We start from the raw sequence: 19,838 nt of genomic DNA on the forward strand, positions 1-19,838 counted from the left end.
GTTTTCCAGCAGTGTTACCGGTCCTCGCTGACTGTGCCAGCAGTGTCGCCTGCCCTCACCGAGGGTGCCGCCAGTGTCATCGCCTGCCCTCACCAAGTGTGCCACCACTGTCGTTGCCTGCCTTCACCGTGTGTGCCAGCAGTGTCGCCCACCCCTGCTGAGAGTGCCAGCAGTGTCGCCCACCCACATTGAGGGCAGCAACACGAGTACTGTCGCCCGTGCAGTGCATACCAACACTGTCACCTGTGCTGCATGCTAAAACTTGTTTACTGGGCCCAGTGCATCAAAACTGTGTGCTAAAAATATCACCTGTGCCGAGTATGGCAATGCAGTCACCCACACCAATGCAGTCACCCGTGCAAAGTGCTCCACCGCAATCGCTCGCATCGCACTCGCCAGCACAGTTGCCCGCTCCAAGTGTGCCTACTGAGTTGCCCCCGCTGAGCATACCTACGGAGTCACCCGTGCCAAGTGCTCCACCGCACTCGCCAGCACAGTCGCCCGCTCCAAGCGTGCCTACTGAGTTGTTCCCACTGGGCATGCCAACGGAGTCACCCGTGCCAAGTGCTCCACCGCACTCGCCAGCACAGTCGCCCGCTCCAAGCGTGCTTACTGAGTTGTTTCCACTGGGCATGCCAACGGAGTCACCCGTGCCAAGTGCTCCACCGCACTCGCCAGCACAGTCGCCCGCTCCAAGCGTGCCTACTGAGTTGTTCACACTGGGAATGCCAACAGAGTCACCCGTGCCAAGTGCTCCACCGCACTCGCCAGCACAGTCGCCCGCTCCAAGTGTGCCTACTGAGTTGCCCCCGCTGAGCATGCCAATGGAGTCACCCGTACCAAGTGCTCCACCGCAGTCGCTCGCACCGCACTCGCCAGCAGAGTCGCCCACTCCAAGCGTGCCTACTGAGTTGTTCACACTGGGAATGCCAACAGAGTCACCCGTGCCAAGTGCTCCACCGTACTCGCCAGCACAGTCGCCCGCTCCAAGTGTGCCTACTGAGTTGCCCCCGCTGAGCATGCCAATGGAGTCACCCGTGCCAAGTGCTCCACCGCAGTCGCTCGCACCGCACTCGCCAGCAGAGTCGCCCACTTCAAGCGTGCCTACTGAGTTGTCCACACTGGGCATGCCAACGGAGTCACCCGTGCCAAGTGCTCCACCGCACTCGCCAGCACAGTCGCCCGCTCCAAGTGTGCCTACTGAGTTGCCCCCGCTGAGCATGCCAATGGAGTCACCCGTACCAAGTGCTCCACCGCAGTCGCACGCACCGCACTCGCCAGCAGAGTCGCCCACTTCAAGCGTGCCTACTGAGTTGTTCCCACTGGGCATGCCAACGGAGTCACCCGTGCCAAGTGCTCCACCGCACTCGCCAGCACAGTCGCCCGCTCCAAGTGTGCCTACTGAGTTGCCCCCGCTGAGCATGCCAATGGAGTCACCCGTACCAAGTGCTCCACCGCAGTCGCACGCACCGCACTCGCCAGCAGAGTCGCCCACTTCAAGCGTGCCTACTGAGTTGTTCACACTGGGCATGCCAACGGAGTCACCCGTGCCAAGTGCTCCACCGCACTCGCCAGCACAGTCGCCCGCTCCAAGTGTGCCTACTGAGTTGCCCCCGCTGAGCATGCCAATGGAGTCACCCGTACCAAGTGCTCCACCGCAGTCGCACGCACCGCACTCGCCAGCAGAGTCGCCCACTTCAAGCGTGCCTACTGAGTTGTTCCCACTGGGCATGCCAACGGAGTCACCCGTGCCAAGTGCTCCACCGTACTCGCCAGCACAGTCGCCCACTCCAAGTGTGCCTACTGAGTTGCCCCCGCTGAGCATGCCAATGGAGTCACCCGTGCCAAGTGCTCCACCGCAGTCGCTCGCACCGCACTCGCCAGCAGAGTCGCCCACTTCAAGCGTGCCTACTGAGTTGTTCACACTGGGCATGCCAACGGAGTCACCCGTGCCAAGTGCTCCACCGCACTCGCCAGCACAGTCGCCCGCTCCAAGCGTGCTTACTGAGTTGTTCCCACTGGGCATGCCAACGGAGTCACCCGTGCCAAGTGCTCCACCGCACTCGCCAGCACAGTCACCCGCTCCAAGTGTGCCTACTGAGTTGCCACCGCTGAGCATGCCAATGGAGTCACCCGTACCAAGTGCTCCACCGCAGTCGCTCGCACCATACTCTCCAGCACAGTCGCCCGCTCCAAGCGTGCCTACTGAGTTGGCCACGCTGAGGATGCCAACGGAGTCACCCATGCCTAGTGCTCCACCGCAGTCGCTCGCACCACACTCACCAGCACCGTCACCCGCTCCAAGCATGCCCACTAAGTTGCCCCCACTGAGCATGTCAACGGAGTCGCCCGTGCTGAGCATGCCAGCAGAGACTCCCACGCCGATCATGCCAAAAGTGTCGCCAGCACCGAGCATGCCGACGGTTGTGTCTGCACCGAGCATGCCAATAGAGTTGTCCACACCGAACACGCCAACAGAGTCGCCCGCACCAAGCACACCAACGCTATCAACCGTGCCGAGCACACTGATTGTGTCGTCCTCGCCAATGTTGTCAACCTTGCCAAGTGTGACAAAGCTGTCTCCAGTGCCATCGATGTCTCCAGTGCCATCACTTTCTTCAGTGCCATCCCTTTCTCCAGAGCCGTCGCAGTCTCCAGAGCCGTCGCTGTCTTCAGTGCCGTCGCTCTCTCCAGAGCCGTCGCTGTCTCCAGAGCCATCGCTGTCTTCAGTGCCGTCGCTATCTCCAGAGATGTCGCTGTCTCCAGAGCGGTCACTGTCTCCAGAGCCATCGCTGTCTCCAGTGCCCTCGCTGTCTCCAGTGTTGAGGCTGTCGCCTGAACCGTCACTTCCGCTCGTGTTGAGCACACCGTCATTGTCGCCCACACTGAGGGCCCTGCCACTGTCGCCCTCAGTGAGTACAGCATCTCAGTCATCCACTTTAAGTGCACCGACACTGTCACCCATGGTGAGCGCACCGACACTGTCGCCTGCACTGAGCATGCCGAGACTGTCGCCCGTGATGAGTGTGTCAATGCTGTCACATTCACCGAGCATGCCATCACTGTCACCCATGGTGAGCGCACCGACACTGTCACCTGCACTGAGCATGCCGAGACTGTCGCCCGTGAAGAGTGTGTCAATGCTGTCACATTCACCGAGCATGCCATCACTGTCGCCCATGCTGAGTGCGCCAACACTGTCACCCGCACCAGGACTGTCTCCCCTGCCGTGTGCGCCAATGATGTCACCTGCATTGTCCGCTACCACTGTTTCCTGCACCGAGCACGCCAAGTGTGACACTGGTGTCACCCGTGCCAATACTGTCACCCATACCGATGCTGTCGCCCGTGCCGAGTATGCCAGTGCTGTCGCCTGTGCAGAGTGGGTCAACGCAGTCGCCCACAGTAAGCATATCAATGCTGTCGGCCATGCTATGCGTGCCAACACTGTTGTCCGCACTAAGCGCACCAAACCTCGCGCTCGCACTAAGCGCACTAAGCGCATCCGCACTGAGCCCACCAGTACAGTTGCCCACACAGAGAGCACCTGCACAGTCACTCGTGCCAAGCGTGACAGCGCTGTCACTCGGGCCAAGTGCACCAAAACTGTCACCCGTGCCAGGTGCGTCAACTCTCATGTCCGTGCTAGGTGTGTCAACACTGTTACCAGTGCCAAGCACACCAACAGTGTCACCCGTGCTGAGTATATGGACATTGCCCACAGATTGTTGAATTGCAGAATGTACTACCTTCTGCTGCTCCTACTCTGCCTTCTTGTTCTCTTTCGCTTTTTTCTGCAGTGACCAGTGCCGATGCTTTGTTGACCAGCATACAAACAGCATGTGGGAAGATCCTCAAGAAATGTAACCAGCCACACTTTGACTTCATGCCACAGCATTTGGATGCTGTCAGTAGTCAGGATGAGTGCTTCAGCTCATACTGAGTCCACAAAGCCACATCGTGTACAGCTCTTTATGTAAATCTAATTGTCTGTATTGGCATGCATGTAATATGTGACATTAAATTCATTTCCGTTGCATTTGGCGTTTTGGTGCTGTGATTTTGACAGATATATGTGATGTGAAGGCTGTAAATTATTAGTTAGTATTTTCTGTTCTGAATTGTCCATGGAAGTATAAGATTTGGTGCTTGTTATGAACAATCTCACAGATGATTAATCGTTGTACTTGTAAATAGTGTAGGATGGAAAAACCAGTGTGTTACATGGAACATTAGAAGTTTGATCCAAATAAGACTGATTAATTGAAATAGCTTGTTGCAGAATTTTCTGGATTTAATTGATTACCAAATTCACTTTTGTTTTTGTGTGTTTTCATTCATGCTCACACAGGGTGGTCAGAATCAGTACGAAAAGCTGGTAAGGTTGTTACAATGTAGGTTGTTCTGAGAAGTAATTGTTAAAGTAAAAGTTCTATACCTTGCACTGTGTCTGAGTCAATTAGCATTGAAGTTTGGGAATCAGGCTGTTGCATGTATAAATTCAAGTGGCTCTACAGATACAATAGTATCAGTTGTCCTCGTAGTGCAGATGATTGCTTATGAGACTACCGTTCCATGTCCAATTTTTGTTTCACTGTCTTGTTCTCTTTTAGGAAACCAAACAAAGAACACATTTGGTGACACCATCTGTGGCGGACTGCATTGCATTTGTAATGGCCTGATTTCCTAACTTCAGTGCTATTATCTCAGAAATGGCACAGTTGTTCTTAATTATTATTTCGCAGCACAAGCTACACTGCAACATTTTCAAGTTTTTCAGACTCTTTTTGACCACCCTGAATAATGATTTTGTTTCATACATATATTCTTTGCATTGTTTTTTTTAAGAAAATCTTTAGTGTCATGATATTTACTAAACTTCATTATAAAAGAATTTTCCTGCGTATTGTTATGAGTTGTCTGATAATCAGTAGTTTTAATTAAATATTTTCCATCAATAATGTTGATGTTCCATTTATCAATCATAGTTGTATGAACTTAATTACTTGTCAGTTTGTGTTTGTTCATGTGTGGCATCCAACACTGATTTTATTACCAGAGGTCAAGATAGTTTTGTTCAATCTTTTCACCTCCACTTATCCTCTCGTGTTGCTTGTGATTTTATGTAAGCATCCATTTTTCTGTGGTAATTTGTACTATAATGACGTATTTTAATATACTCTTCTTCAGAGTGAACTAACGGAAAAGTCTGACCTCATGTTAAAAGTTTTATCTATTAATTTATTTCATTTAGTTGCAGGGAAATGTGTTGCCCAGGTATTTACTTATAGGTGCGTGTTCATACCTTGAATTCTCTCATCAGTGAAGCTACATTTTTTTTTCTCATGATGTTACAGTGTTTTGCAAGGCAAAGCACTACATTGATAATCAAAATATCCACGGATGTACTGCCGGTCTATAGTGTCCAACGGGCACAATATTTCGGCGATCAAACATGTCGCCATCATCACCTGATGATGGCGACATGTTTGATCGCCGAAATATTGTGCCCGTTGGACACTATAGACCGGCAGTACACCCGTGGATATTTTGATTATCAAATACGCCGGGAGAAACTCAAGAATCACACTACATTGATAATTATTTTATATATAACATGTCAACACTTATGCCTTGCTCCTGCTGCTCTGGACTCAGATCATGTAAGATTTTAAAGGTCAAACAGACATTCCTACATTGAAAGTTGTTTTCAATCCAACACTGAGTGTGCAGTCTGGTTTGCCAATATGAGCTCTCAAAAACAATTACACTGTTATCCCTAAGGTAACTAAATATTGTGATCATAAATTATGGGTCATGATAAATTATCCTTCATGTCACTCAAACAAAACATTATCATCAAATATAGAGAGACCAACTAAAAACTACATAAAAAGTAAAATGTCAAGCTCTATAGGATCTTTTTGTCCTAAAGACAAAATTAAACTTTTGAGTTAACAGTTAAATTCCAAAATTAATCAGGGTGGTTTCTCGTCAAGCCTTTTATTTCAACCACTAATTAAGAGATTACTGATTATGCTGCCTTTGCACATTGAAAACACTATAGCTCTTTAAAATTTTCTCTGTGAGCAGGCCAGACTTCAAAATAGTCTCAAGATCACGTTTCTGATAAACATGCAGAAACCAAATTTGCCATTTCCTTTAACAAATTAACAATGACAAATACTAAAAACAAAATATACTAATTTCAATATTATTACAAACATTTAAGTCTAACACCTGGACAAAGCCAATTAAGTTTAAAAGTATTTTTTCCTTAAGAAACTAGGTACCTTAGGAAACAATTAACTCAACAATAATTGTGATACATTAACTATAAATTTATTGTAAATCTACCTAAGTTGAGAAAGTAAATAAATACTAAAATTTTGATATGATGTGAAACAAGAGAAATAATAAACCAAACTCACTTTAATTAATTTAACCTAATATTTCATAACCCACCTCTATTACAATTAAACTATAATGTGCAATATTAGTTATGCAAAATATACTCAGACAAAAAATTGAATAAAATTATTTCTGTTAAATAATATCCTGATTTGCACTGAAAAATTTTTAGTTCTTTCAACATACACACTTAATCTAGCATGACATAAAAAATAACTATTCATAGAAAAAAAACATATGTAAGTTAAATAAGGAAAAAATACCCAGATAGCCAAAGAAGTTATTAAAGCAAAACAGGAGAAAAATAATAAAGCAAATAATTTGACATAACTGGAATCTGCAAAATGCCACAGCAGATATAATTGCATCACAATAATGTTGAGGAGTACCAACAAGACCTACCTCATTAGGATCTTTTTGAATTCTAACACAACCTAAAATCTTTTCATTGTTATAAAGTTAAAAAGGCTACACTAATTAAAACACAAATAACTAGAAGATGATAATTCAAAATAAATATGAATAAATCATAAAGTATGAATGTGACCTGTAGATGATAAACTTTCTTGCCATTTGTTTCAGTGGCTTGCAAGGCAGAGTAATAGATCACTTATTATTTTATGCATAGTATTCTTTCTAAATATATAGGAAATGCACACAATAAGTACTAGAGGTGTAACATCTCAACATTCATGCCTTGAACCTATTGAAAGAAAAATTGTAAAATATTTTGATACACTATTCCAAACATGTACATTTTGTGCATCATTATCATGCAATCAGGTCAACATGTGACAGTCTTATATATTGTGGACCGACCTCAACTAGACCAGAGTTAGAAATACACTGTCCTAATATCCGTATATTTTGACAAATGTTCCAAATAAAAATTAGAATTTTTAAACTTACAATAGAAAACCTGAAAGTTTACTAGTGACTGCAGTGTAAAAAAGAATGTACAGGACATTTTTGTGATTTGTCAGTAATAATTTACTCTGCCAACGATCTGCAAAATGCCACAGCTGAGGTACATTTGTTGTACTAAGTGCAATCTCAATTGCCTGTACTTCTTGGTCAGTGAGTTTAAACTGTGGCTGTAAGTGATACAAGATTTTTATGACATGACCAAGAATCTAGAAGGCACAATGCTGTGCACAAACTGGATGAAAATGGTCAAGTATTAAAAGGTAACATTTTCCTTTCCCATTTTTACAGATTTTGATGAATCTGCCACAACATGTTTCTGCACAGAACATACACTTCTGAACACATGGTCCAATTTCTATGGTTGATTCTTAAAGCAAACCATATCAAATAGTTAAAAATATACCACCAAACTTATCATAGAGCATGAATGTATGCAGCAGGGTTCCAAAGTTTTTTCTGAATATTTTCAGGATTTTTTTATGAGGTCTGGATAAAACACACATAGACATACAAATCAGAATACAGTGTAAGAATGCACTGCACTTTCCCTTATTGATAATTCTGCTTGCTTTTCAATCTCCTTAGTAGGATTTTCCCTTCTTCCCCATCAAGAAAATGCCTAACTGTAGGTAAACAGATGAGTAAGTCATCTTCACCATTAATTCAGTCAATGTAGCCATTGACAAACAGTTTCTCTCAGCTTCCCAAGTGTTCATCAAGAGGCTGAAAATTCTTTCCGGAGCAGCATTGAAATAAAGTACATAAAATACAAAACAGACAGCTTCAAACAGGTTTTCACAGTTTTCATAATGATGAAAGAATTTCACCCACTTCTCAGACTTCAGCTCAAAAAAGTTCTCCCCTTCTTCCTTGAGAAAGGTGTTTAATTGCACATATCATTAGAACATCAAATCCTCGTCTATATGAGGTTCAGATCGAGAAATCGCTTCTATGACTTCCGAAAGTGAACACTGTGTCCCTTTTAATGAAAATTGTTTGAAACGTTTGTAAACACTCTCTTCAAAGTTAAATCATTTGACAAGACAGTGTGTACTATGCTGCAAGTAATAAGCCACTTCCCTTTTGAATGTTTTGACATGATCATCATATATGGACTTCAAGATAACTAAGGGTGTGACAGAGCCAAAAATGATTTTCCTTTCTTTGTTTCAGAGAAGATACAAAGTGGGTCACAGAGTCAGATTTGTTATGAGTGCATCATCAGACTGAAGATTTGCATTTAATGATGCGAAATAACCATCAATGTCCATTGTGAAGCCCTGATATGCCAAAAATAATGTGAGGCCTGAGTTTCTCCTGGTGTATACAATGTTCAAATAACTTATGAAAATGCAGCCTTGTGACATCATCGACAACTGATGATATTTCAACAGGAGCACACCCTACCATTTTCAAGGCAAAACTTCAGCAAGTAAGTGCTGTTTAAGGGAATTTAAAACCTCTGTTCTCGGAGAAACTCTGGAAAGATAACACTCACACACACTGTAAACACTAGTGCCATCACAAACCAAAGATGTCAGATTGTAAGAAAATGAAACACTTGCAGCCATCCTTAGGATGTCAAGCTGCCAGTTTTGGCATTCCAATGCGCCATCTTCAGGGTTTATACAGTTGATGGTTGGACAGGTGACATTACAGTTGTAGGTAGTCTGCATTAACCAGTTACATTGGCCACTGATGCATCGTATATATGGATCATGATAACCCCTTCAGCATCGACTAAGGCCTGAAGATGGCACATTGAAGTGCCGAAACTGGTAGCTACACAATAAATGGCACCTTAAGGACAGCTGTATGTGTTTCATTTTCTTACAATAGTGAATGGCCGTAGTCCTCCAGACCTCTAGCCACAATGATGGACATACAAGAGGATGACTGATGTCAGAAGTTATTGATAGTAAAATTAATTATGAACAAATGAGGTAGTATAACCTCTGTCTCTCTGTTTTTTGACAAGGGAGAGAGGAGGATTTCATGCAGAATTCAAACAAAACTACCATCACTATTTATAAGGTTATTTGCCAATTTAATTTCAACAGTTTCCTTAATAACAGTTTCCCTTTAGTTGGACATGCAAGCAAGAATCTCCATGTCATTATATGCCATGGGATGGCTTGTGCCAAGACAAGATGTGCCAAGACAAGGTTCTGCAATAACAGATTTCCTCGGCTGTTGTACACATGTGTGCTGCTTATGCTCCGTGCACCGGTCCTCCACAGTCCTGATAATGTGACTAATGTATGACATTCCACAACTGCAAGGAATATGGTAGACACCTGTCTTACGCAAACTGAAATCATCCTTTTGGAATCAAAAGGGATTCTTATCTTAGATGGTGGTTGAAAAATATACTTCACATATTTCCCCAAAATGTGACAAATAATGTTTTACATGCCTCATATCTGTGCAGGACTGATGTACTGAGCATAAGCATCACACCTGCTTACAACTGCTGAGGAAATCTGTCATTGCAGAACCTTATCTTAGCACTGGCTATCCCATGGAATATAACAAACTGGGGATTGTGGCATGCACATCCAACTACTGGGATATTGTTGTTAAGGAAGCTGTTGAAATTAAATTGGCAAATAACTGTAATTAGAGATGGTGGTCTTGTTTAAATTCTGCATGAAATCCTCCTCTCTCCCTTGTCAAAAAACATAGGGACAGAGTTTACGTTACCACATCTGTTTGTTATTGGACGTGAGTCATCTCTGGTTTGTGATGATGCTAGTTTTCACACACACACACACACACACACAGAGAGAGAGAGAGAGAGAGGAGAGAGATAGAGAGAGAGAGAGGGAGAGAGAGAGAGAGAGAGAGAGAGAGAGAGAGAGAGAGAGAGAGAGAGCCTGTCTCCCCAGATTTGCACTGAGAACTGTGATTTTAAATTCCTTTGCACAGCACTTACTTGCTGCAGTTTTGCCTTGAAAATGACAGTGTGTGTGCCTGTCGAAATATCAGCAGCTGTCGGTGATGTCACCCTGCATGGAAAAAAATAATTCATCTTCAAGAAAATCTCTGAGTATCTTTAGTGTGTATTCTTCCGAGAGGAAGTAAGATTTGATTGATTTAAAGTTTATCATTATTCACTGTATGTAGGGCCAGAGCGAGAGAGCCAGCTATGCTATGTGGTTTAAAATCTCCTACCATTCAATGCCCATCCAAGCAAAAAAAGTCCTTTAGTTCACCAAGTCCTTTAGTAGATTAGTGGAATCCATTATATATCTTAATAAGTACTTAATAAGCTTTAAGTAATTGCTGCTTGGTTTTTGATGTTATTCAAGAGAGGACAGTTACATACCTCTGCAGTTGAGTTTGGATTTACTTTGCATAGCTTGACTTATATACTTTTATTCTTTCCAAAATTAGCGGTTGCATTATCAGCAAAAAAATTGCTGACCATCTTCAGTGGTTAAGATGCTTTGGTAAGCTCACTTTTTATTTCTGCTGCAACTGAGTTAGACATACAGGTGTGTTCTTCACAAGAAAAGTAACATACCACCAGTGCAAAGGTTTTACTGTGTTATTTGTTGGATGCATCCAAAGAAACAGAATTGTCCAACTGCTTAATTGTTTGCTCTATTGAATATGGATCCAGTACTGTCAAAGGCATTTTCTTTGCCTCTGTTTCCACTTTTATATTTTTTCTGATATTTTTCAATTTAGAATCAAATGTGGGAGAAAACTGTTGCAGCAGCCCCAGAAACATAACCATGGCTATGTTGAATTGAGTGCAACACAAAGGATGCTTCTGCAGCTATTACTTTTTCTTTTTCTGGGCTTCTGGTTACCATGGGAGGTAAAAAGAGAACTTACCTTCATTTGCATTTTCAAGGCTGACTATTGAATAGAACTTCTGTGTGTTGCAGTGTTTGCGTTTTTTACGTCATTTTCACCTCCATGAGAAACACAGACATATGAGGAGCTCACAGTACAGTGAACATTACGATAATTTTACCTTTTCACAACCATGAGTAAACTTTTCACCCTGCACTAGGGAACGAAGTTTTCAATTTTTGTTTCTTTTTCAGCACTGACATTTCTTTTATTTTGCTGTCTAATGTTGAGTCCGTATTTGTAAAAATGGTTCACAAAGGAAACTGCACAACACTACTTATTTGTTTTTGCAGATTATGACTAAGCACTGTTATGAGCATATTCTGAATTGCTGCCCAAAAACATTGGCTTTTGAGTCCATTTTGCAAACGTTGCTCACTGACTAAAACTAAAAGCAGAATTTTAAGTTCCAGTAACTTTTACAAGATTGCATCTCAGTTTTAAACCTATGCTGAACAATTTAAAGTGGAGACCATAATATATGGGTTATTGTCCATTTTCGTGTGATTGTGATTTTTTTCCTTTCCTGACAAGGTTTAATCAAGAGTTGGGCTGGCAACTGGAAATTCGGAATAATCCTGCCTAATCCAATATACCTGACAGCCTTTATATGCAGGGGGATGTATGTACGTATATTGAACAATTCATTCTGTACCTTATCTCCCTTGCAGGACATTGGTTTGGTGCACATTTATTTATCAGAATTATTTTCCTAGACACAGACTTGCGTGATATCTTAAAGTGTGTTATCAGACCTGGAGAAGGTGGAATGTCTATTGGAGTTTTATTGTTCGCTGCAGCTAGAGCCCAGTCATACAGGATAACATCAGTAACACTAAATGATTTTTGTCTGTCTGTAGAAAAAAATGTCACATATCTCAAATTTAACATTGCAACTTTGTTTTTCTCGGAACACTGTTTGCATTTACACGGCCCAAAATGAAATCTTTTGACGAATACTGACATGTGAACATTTGTCACCTTTGTTTAACCAATATGCAGTCATTTTTTTTTCAACTGATAGGACATGATTAGTTTCTAACTTTTCTTTTGGAAATAATTGGTTGTTAGATTTAGCATATCAGTTGAAGTTGCTTCAGGAATATAATTCTCTTGTGTTGCTTTTTTGTTGAAAGATTTGCACTAAGTAAGTTAAACTGTTTTCTCACTTGTTTATTAATTATTTAAAATTTCACCTAAAAGTTCAACCATTGTTTCACAGTTCAGATAATCTTTGCATGTGTTTTCTGTTGACTGCTTTAGTTAGTAAACGTTGTAGCTCTCTGCAGTAAGCAGCTAAACATTTTCTGAGTTCTCCATCACCTGCACAGGGAGATTCAAAATTCAAAATATTTTTAAGCTTTATCTTTTGCGGAGAATGATGTATTACAGCAATTAAAAGAAACTTGCAAAAAGTGTTAGCTCCTGTTTATAACTCAGCCTTGAATAATTTTCTTTTAATTGCCCAGTAAGACTGCAGAATATTTTCATTCATGCTCATCATGCTATCTGAGGTATTAGCTGCCTAATACCATCTAAATCTATCATCTGCATCTACCCATTACGTACTTCTACTTACTCTGCAAGGAGTGGGGGTGGGAATTATCCCCAACCTCCTTGTGCTGGTCCTTTCTGGTATGAATTGGTAGTTAAAAATTTGGCATGCTGATTTTTACATTATGTTAATTGCAAGAGACAAAAAAGTAGAGCATGTTTGAATTTGACACATCAGACAGTTACCTTGTTTGATTAGTGTTATTGTAGAAATTCTCCCCTTTTTGCTTTTTTCTTCTGAGTACTTAGCAAGTTGTTGTTTTCTACTTACATGTCTGCAGCTCAACAATGATCTTGTCTCATATACATAAATGTTTCCATATTATTCACACAAAATTTCCTAGAATGATTTTCTCCTATCAGCCATGTAGTCCTTTTGCAGAGCAAAACAACGTTGTTCAAGTACCATTTAATATTAGTTATTAATTTGAAGTAAAGTCTGTGGTTGTGAGTATCGTGGCATCAGCTGTGTTAGTTATAGATGTACTATGTATTAGTGAATTTTGAAAATTTGTGCCAATGTGGTAGGAGGACTTGCATGATAAAAAGTTCTTTAATACAATCATAAACTCTACTACAATGTCAAAATGACATTTAATGTGCTCTGGTAGGTTGCTGAATACATGTGTACACATTGTACACATGTATATGGTTCCTTTCTGTGCTAATGATAAACCTTTTTGACTTCTTTGTAGAGATTGTTTTTGGTCCTAGTGTTATGTTCACTGATTTTTGTGACTAGAGAAATGTGGCTAATGACAAAGGAGATTAACATTTTAGAGGCGAGTAAAATAGCTCCTATGTTCCACAGATTTACTCCAAAAAGATGAGCAACGCAGGACCCACATGGCTCATTTCTCACATTTGTAAACGTATTCCATTTGTTTTATGTCTGTTGTCTGTATAAGGATAGTCTATGACGCTTGTAATACCATGCAAAAAATACAGTTGGCAGCTCCTGTCACTTGTACTGGTGGGAAAGGAATGTTACTTACTTTGGAGCATTCCGATTCATCTTGTTACCAAGTGGAACACCTCACTAGGTCCCACACAGAGTACAGGGTCTTGATTGTTGTCTATGTTGTCGGTTTCACACTTTGTGTTCGTCTTCAAGATGGTCTTATTTAATTATGTGAGAGAGTTTTTGTTGAATGATAGTGACTCAGAGCTCGATGAACAAATTTCTTGTTTCGAAAATAGTAATGGTAAGCTATTGATTTTTCAATAAGTGCATTGTACACCTGAAAGCTAATTTGTATGATTTATGCTGCAGAAGAAGGCATTTCTAATGATGAAGTGTCAGGGAGACCTCAAGATAAAACTGCTGCCGCTGATAATATATCAGAGATACATCCTTCTCAACATATCAATCTGCTTCTTTCAGATGGTCAGTGGACAGATGATGGCATTACTGCTTCACAGCTTCTAGTTCTTGGAGAATCGCATGGAATTCAAATTTAGATTGAGCAGAACTCTTGTATGTTTGTTAACCTTCTTTTCAGATGAACTGCTGAAGCTGCAAAAATGAGAGACAAATAGGTATGCTAGAACAATTACTGGAAACCTAAATGCTAGAGGCAACCTGAAGCAGCTCTCAGTTTGGCATAAGTGGAGTACTGTGAAACTCTGTGAACTGTATAAGTTTTTGGTGTGGTTTTACATGTGTGCCTTGTTAGAAAATGGAAATTGACCAATCATTTTTCTACGAATTCTGTTCTGCAGACTTCCTTTGTAGGAAGGTATATATCAAGAGATTGTTTTCAGCCAATTCTGTGAATTTTATGTCTCATAGATAATGGAACTTTAATTTTAAAAAATCGAGAACCACACAATCCTATTCACAGGGTAAGACTGACCTTTGATATATTAATGGCAAATGTGAAAGAATGTACAAACCAGATGGAAATTTTACTTTAGATGAAGTAATTGGCCCATTTCATGGCAGACTTAGTTTCAAGTCCTACATGAAAAATAAGCCTAACAAATATGGCATAAACTTTTAATGTCATGTGAAAGTGGATATATTTTGAAAAATGAAATATATCCTGGTAGTCATGCAAATGCCAATAACAGCATTTTTCATGTAGTAAACAGATTGTGTGAAAGTTTCTATGGAAAGGCCATACTCTATGCAAATGATCATTTATACATTAGCCCTAATCTACTTATCAATTATGGAAAGAAACCAAGGCACAGTGGGTACAGTAATCGAAAATAAAAAAGGACTACCTAAAGATCTGGTAGCCCAAAGACTGGAGAAAAAGTTAAGTTTCATTACGCATATGAGACCATTTGCTATTTGTCAAATGGAGATACACTAGGGATATGTTTATTTTGACAACAAAACAAAATGACAGCATATCTAATGTCAATGTCAGAACAAAGTTTGGCATTATAGAGAAAATGAAACCTGATTGTATTTTGGATTACAATAAAAACAAGGCAGGTGTCGACAGCAGTGACCAGCAAATTGGGCACTACAGTTTTGAGAGGAAACAAAAGGAAGAAATAATTTTTTTTCCCATCTTTGCATGATAATGGTCATAAATTTATATGTTTAATATAAAAAGTCAAGCCCTACCAATAAACATCTTACTGAGTTTATTACTGATCTGGCAGAGGTATTGGTGAACAAAGGTGGCCCTGTTGAATCAACTTCCACCAAAAACGTGTTACTTGTAAATAGATTCTTTGGAAGACAGTTCCCTAAATTAATTCCAGCTTTTTAATAGTCATAATGGCCTCAGAAGAGATGTGAAGTTTGTGCAGAAAGAAGCAAGGCAAGATGGGGAAAAGTGGGAAGGAAAGATGTTGTTGTTCTGGTCTTCAGTCCAGAGACTGGTTTGATGCAGCTCTCCATGCTACTCTATCCTGTGCAAGCTTCTTCATCTCCCAGTACCTACTGCAACCTACATCCTTCTGAATCTGCTTAGTGTATTCATCTCTTGGTCTACCTTTTTCATTTTTACCCTCCACACTGCCCTCCAATGCTAAACTGGTGATCCCTTTGTGATGTCACCGCCAGACACCACACTTGCTAGGTGGTAGCCTTTAAATCGGCCGCCGTCCGGTAGGATATGTCGGACCCGCTTGTCGCCACTATCAGTGATTGCAGACTGAGCGCCGCCGTACGGCAGGTCTAGAGAGACTTCCTAGCACTCGAACCAGTTGTACAGCCGACTTTGCTAGTGATGGTTCACTGACCACTGACTTCTATGCTCTCATTTGCCGAGATGATAGTTAGCATAGCCTTCAGCTACGTTATTTGCTATGACCTAGCAAGGTGCCAGTATCCATAATATTGATATTGTGAATCATGTACCATAAAGAGCGACGTTCTCCATTAATGGATTAAAATTAAGTATGCCACCGTTTTTCTCAATTCTAATTCCCGTGTCATGTTCCAGACACACGCCAGACTGCGTGAGCTGAGACACGTGCATTTCGGCCTCCTTTAGAAAAACACGGTTGACTCTCCTGCCAACCACAACACCCTTGATGCCTCAGAACATGTCCTATCAACTGATCCCTTCTTCTAGTGGAGGTGTGCCATAAATTTATCTTCTCCCTAATTCTGTTCAATACCTCCTCATTAGTTATGTGATAAATCCATCTAATCTTCGGCATTCTTCTGTAGCATCACATTTCGAAAGCTTCTATTCTCTTTTTGTCCTAACTATATATCGTCCATGTTTCTCTTCCATACATGGCCACACTCCATACAAATACTTCCAGAAACGACTACCTGACGCTTAACTCTATACTCGATGTTAACAAATTTCTCTTCTTCACAAACACTTTCCTTGCCATTGCCAGTCTACATTTTATATCCTCTCTACTTCGACCATCATCACTTCTTTTGCTCCCCAAATAGCAAACTCATTTAGTACTTTAAGCGTCTCATTTCCTAATCTAATTCCCTCAGCATCACCCAATTTAATTCAACTACATTCAATTATCCTCGTTTTGCTTTTGTTGACATTCATCTTATATCCTCCTTTCAAGACACTGTCCATTCTGTTCAGCTGCTCGTCCAGGTCCTTTCCTGTCTCTGACAGAATTACGTCATCATCAAACCTCAAAGTTTTTATTTCTTCTCCATGGATTTTAATTCCTACTCCAAATTTTTCTTTTGTTTTCTTTACTGCTTAGTCAATACACAGATTGAATAACATCGGGGATAGGCTTCAACCCTGTCTCACTCCCTTCCCAACCATTGCTTCCCTTTCATGCACAGTCGGTGGTCATGGGATCCCACCGAGTTACCCAACTTGTGTTGCGGGTTGGTATCTTCCTCTTAGAGTGCCACTTCCAGTGACTGCTTGCAAATTGTGACACCACTTGTGGTGAGGACCGGAGCTAGATGCTGATACTGGACAGCCGTGATAGTTCAATGTCACTGTTGGAGCTGGTTACATCACATTTGTCACTTCGACAAAGTACCAATTGCTTCAGTTTTATCTCACTGATACCTTCCAACTCTGTTTGCAGCAGTAATAGCTCCACTGTAATTATTTAGTGATTGAACAGTTCCTGTCTAGGCTCGCCGCACATTTCTCTCTCTCTCTCTCTCTCTCTCTCTCTCTCTCTCTCTCTCTCTCTCTCTCTCACACACACACACACACACACACACACACACACACACACACACACACTTCCTGTGCTTCCTGACTGAATAATTAGTGTACGTAAATAGCATCTCTTACTATATGTGAATCGGCAGGAAAGCTGTAAATGGCCTATTTTATTAGGTCAGTGCATAAGTTTGTGGCATCTTTCTGTAAGTTTCATAAACACAACAGATAACAATAACAGAGAATTTAGACCTCAATAATATATTTGTGTTCTCTAAATACAACAGTGTGCCAATGATGAGGTAACTTTTAGATTCTGCAAATGTAGAAGTCACATAGTTTTGAGGCAAAGAATTAATTGAGCCATGGTCAGAGCACATTTTTGGAATGAAACAAAGTTCATCGAAGGTTCTTTGATAGAGAATGGACTGGTGAAAATCTGACAGTGCAAGGTTAGATGAATGAGATGAGTGTGGAAAGAGTTTCCAACCCAACTCCTGTAAAGTGTTTTTTTTTTCCTTTTTTTCAGTATAGCGGAATGTAGGAAGGTGTTATTGTGAAGTAGCATCACTTCATGCAGTCTTCGTGGTCGTTGTTCTTTTATTGCATCTGCAAGGCATCTCAGCTGTTGACAATAAATGTCAGCAGTGATGGTTCAATTTCAGGAAAGCTGTTTGTAGTATACCACACATTTGTTGTTCAGCCAGATGCATAACATGTTTTTTTGTGAATACACCCAGTCCTTGTTATGGGGAGTTGCTGCTTTTTTAAGAGTCAACTATTACTTTCTTTTCCTTATGTTTGTATACAGACACCATTGCGTCACCAGCAGTTATACAGGAGAGGAATGGTCAGTGTTGTTCATGAGCCAATTGATGACAAGCAAGCAGAGATGCACGTATGGCCACTCACTGATGTTTGACATTTTGTCTTAGAGCATGTGGTACCTGTACACCCAATTTTTGTACCTTCCAAATTGCCTGCAATTGTTGTATCATGGTGGAATGATCACAGTTCACATTTTCCAGTTCTTGAGAACACTGACATAGATCATTGTGAATTAAAGTGTTTAAATAATCATTATCAAACCCTGAAGGTCTTCCTAAACGTGGAGAGTCATTAATGTCAAAATAATTCTCCCTAAAAGGAAAAAACCATTTTCTTGCCATGCTCTGTCCAATGGTATTATCCCCATACATGGTGCAAGTGTTTCTGGCTACCTCCACTGATGTCACCCCTCCAACAGAAAACAGAAGGATATGTCGTAAACGTTTGTATTTTTCCACTTAGCTCTTCATTTTCTAGCAGCCACAGCTCAACTCACTTTCTCCAAATGACAATATGTAATCTCAAGCAGGAACAGTGAACCACAAATAAAAATATGTAATCAATAAATCAGCCCATATCAACTGGAATACTAACACACAAATCGAAAACACTACAAACTTATGCACCAATGTAATAGTTTGTGACAATAAAATAATACCGTCTAAATGCAATGTCAAATAGTTATTATGCATTTCTTAAGCACTGTTGAAAGGAGGTTGCAATGAATATATTAAACAGTGCTGAATCATGTTTACCAAACAGTATGCAACTGGCTTATATCTAGTTCAATAATAAATGTACAATGCATACCGTTACATTTTTGGTGTTGGAAGCAATACTGTTTAACAAGTGGTTAAGATTCTTGGACCTTTCCTCTTGATCGTGTTGTTGTGATCAGGTTATTTGTCTCCAGTGTCAAATTATTAATTCCTGAGCACTAACTTCATTTCAGGTTCATCTGTTTTGTATCTGTTTAAAACAACTATGCTAGTAGAAAAATTCTTCATGCCATTTATTTGTTACATACACCACTCAACAACACATATATACCAAAACATCCTAAATATGTGTGTAAAGATACAAATGGTACCAATTGCCACACATTTGTTTCAACATATTGTTCACAAAGTAATAATTATTTCTTACAAAATAATGGAACGAAAATACTTTCACCTCTGAATATCATTGAGATACCTCACCTTTACAAAATACAAGTAGACCAATCTAGCTCATTTTTACCATAGTTTCAGCACTACTCTAATTCCCAGCCACTACAGCTCTCATTCAAGTGTTTGATATCTCATTATGTCACATGTGCCGCTAATTTATTATCTGTTCCTCAATATGGAAAAAAAAATTAATTCATTGATTAATCTATGACATTTATATCAAGAATCACATATTTGTACCTCAAATCTAAACAAACTTCTTATCCCCTCACATTACACAATAGGAATAGAGTTATTAGACAGAGGCATAGAGAGAATTTAAAAAAATTAAATATAGAAATTACATTACATAGAGGTGCAACATTATTCTTATTAGCACCCTAAAATGTCTCATTAGCATGTCAGGTTTTTTTCATTTTTAGATTAACTTCAAGTTTTTTATTTTATTTTGTAAATACAAAGAACAAGTAGAACCTCTACCAGCTATCCATACTATTAATACCAAATGCCT

At 40.9% G+C, this 19,838-nt stretch overlaps 2 protein-coding genes across 2 annotated transcripts in view; one reads left to right on the forward strand and one right to left on the reverse strand.

Moving 5' to 3' along the window:
* Window positions 1-283: 283 nt before the first annotated feature.
* Window positions 284-2,416, reverse strand: LOC126298053 (WAG22 antigen-like). The gene has a single exon (XM_049989372.1). It carries the CDS (start codon window positions 2,414-2,416, stop codon window positions 284-286), a length of 2,133 nt encoding a protein of 710 aa, XP_049845329.1.
* Window positions 2,415-19,838, forward strand: part of LOC126298054 (soluble scavenger receptor cysteine-rich domain-containing protein SSC5D-like) — a 113,580-nt gene continuing 96,156 nt past the window's right edge. Inside the window, exon 1 of the mRNA XM_049989373.1 lies at window positions 2,415-3,622. Within this exon, the coding sequence (XP_049845330.1) occupies window positions 2,415-3,622 (1,208 nt within the window). The remainder of the gene's footprint in view (window positions 3,623-19,838) is intronic.

This window comes from Schistocerca gregaria, chromosome X (assembly GCF_023897955.1).
Source record: "Schistocerca gregaria isolate iqSchGreg1 chromosome X, iqSchGreg1.2, whole genome shotgun sequence".
Taxonomy (NCBI): Eukaryota; Metazoa; Arthropoda; class Insecta; order Orthoptera; family Acrididae; genus Schistocerca; species Schistocerca gregaria.

Coding starts and splice junctions, on each gene's coding strand:
- LOC126298053 (XM_049989372.1), bottom strand. CDS start 2,416: ATGCTCGGTGCTGGCGACACTTTTGGCATGATCGGCGTGGGAGTCTCT.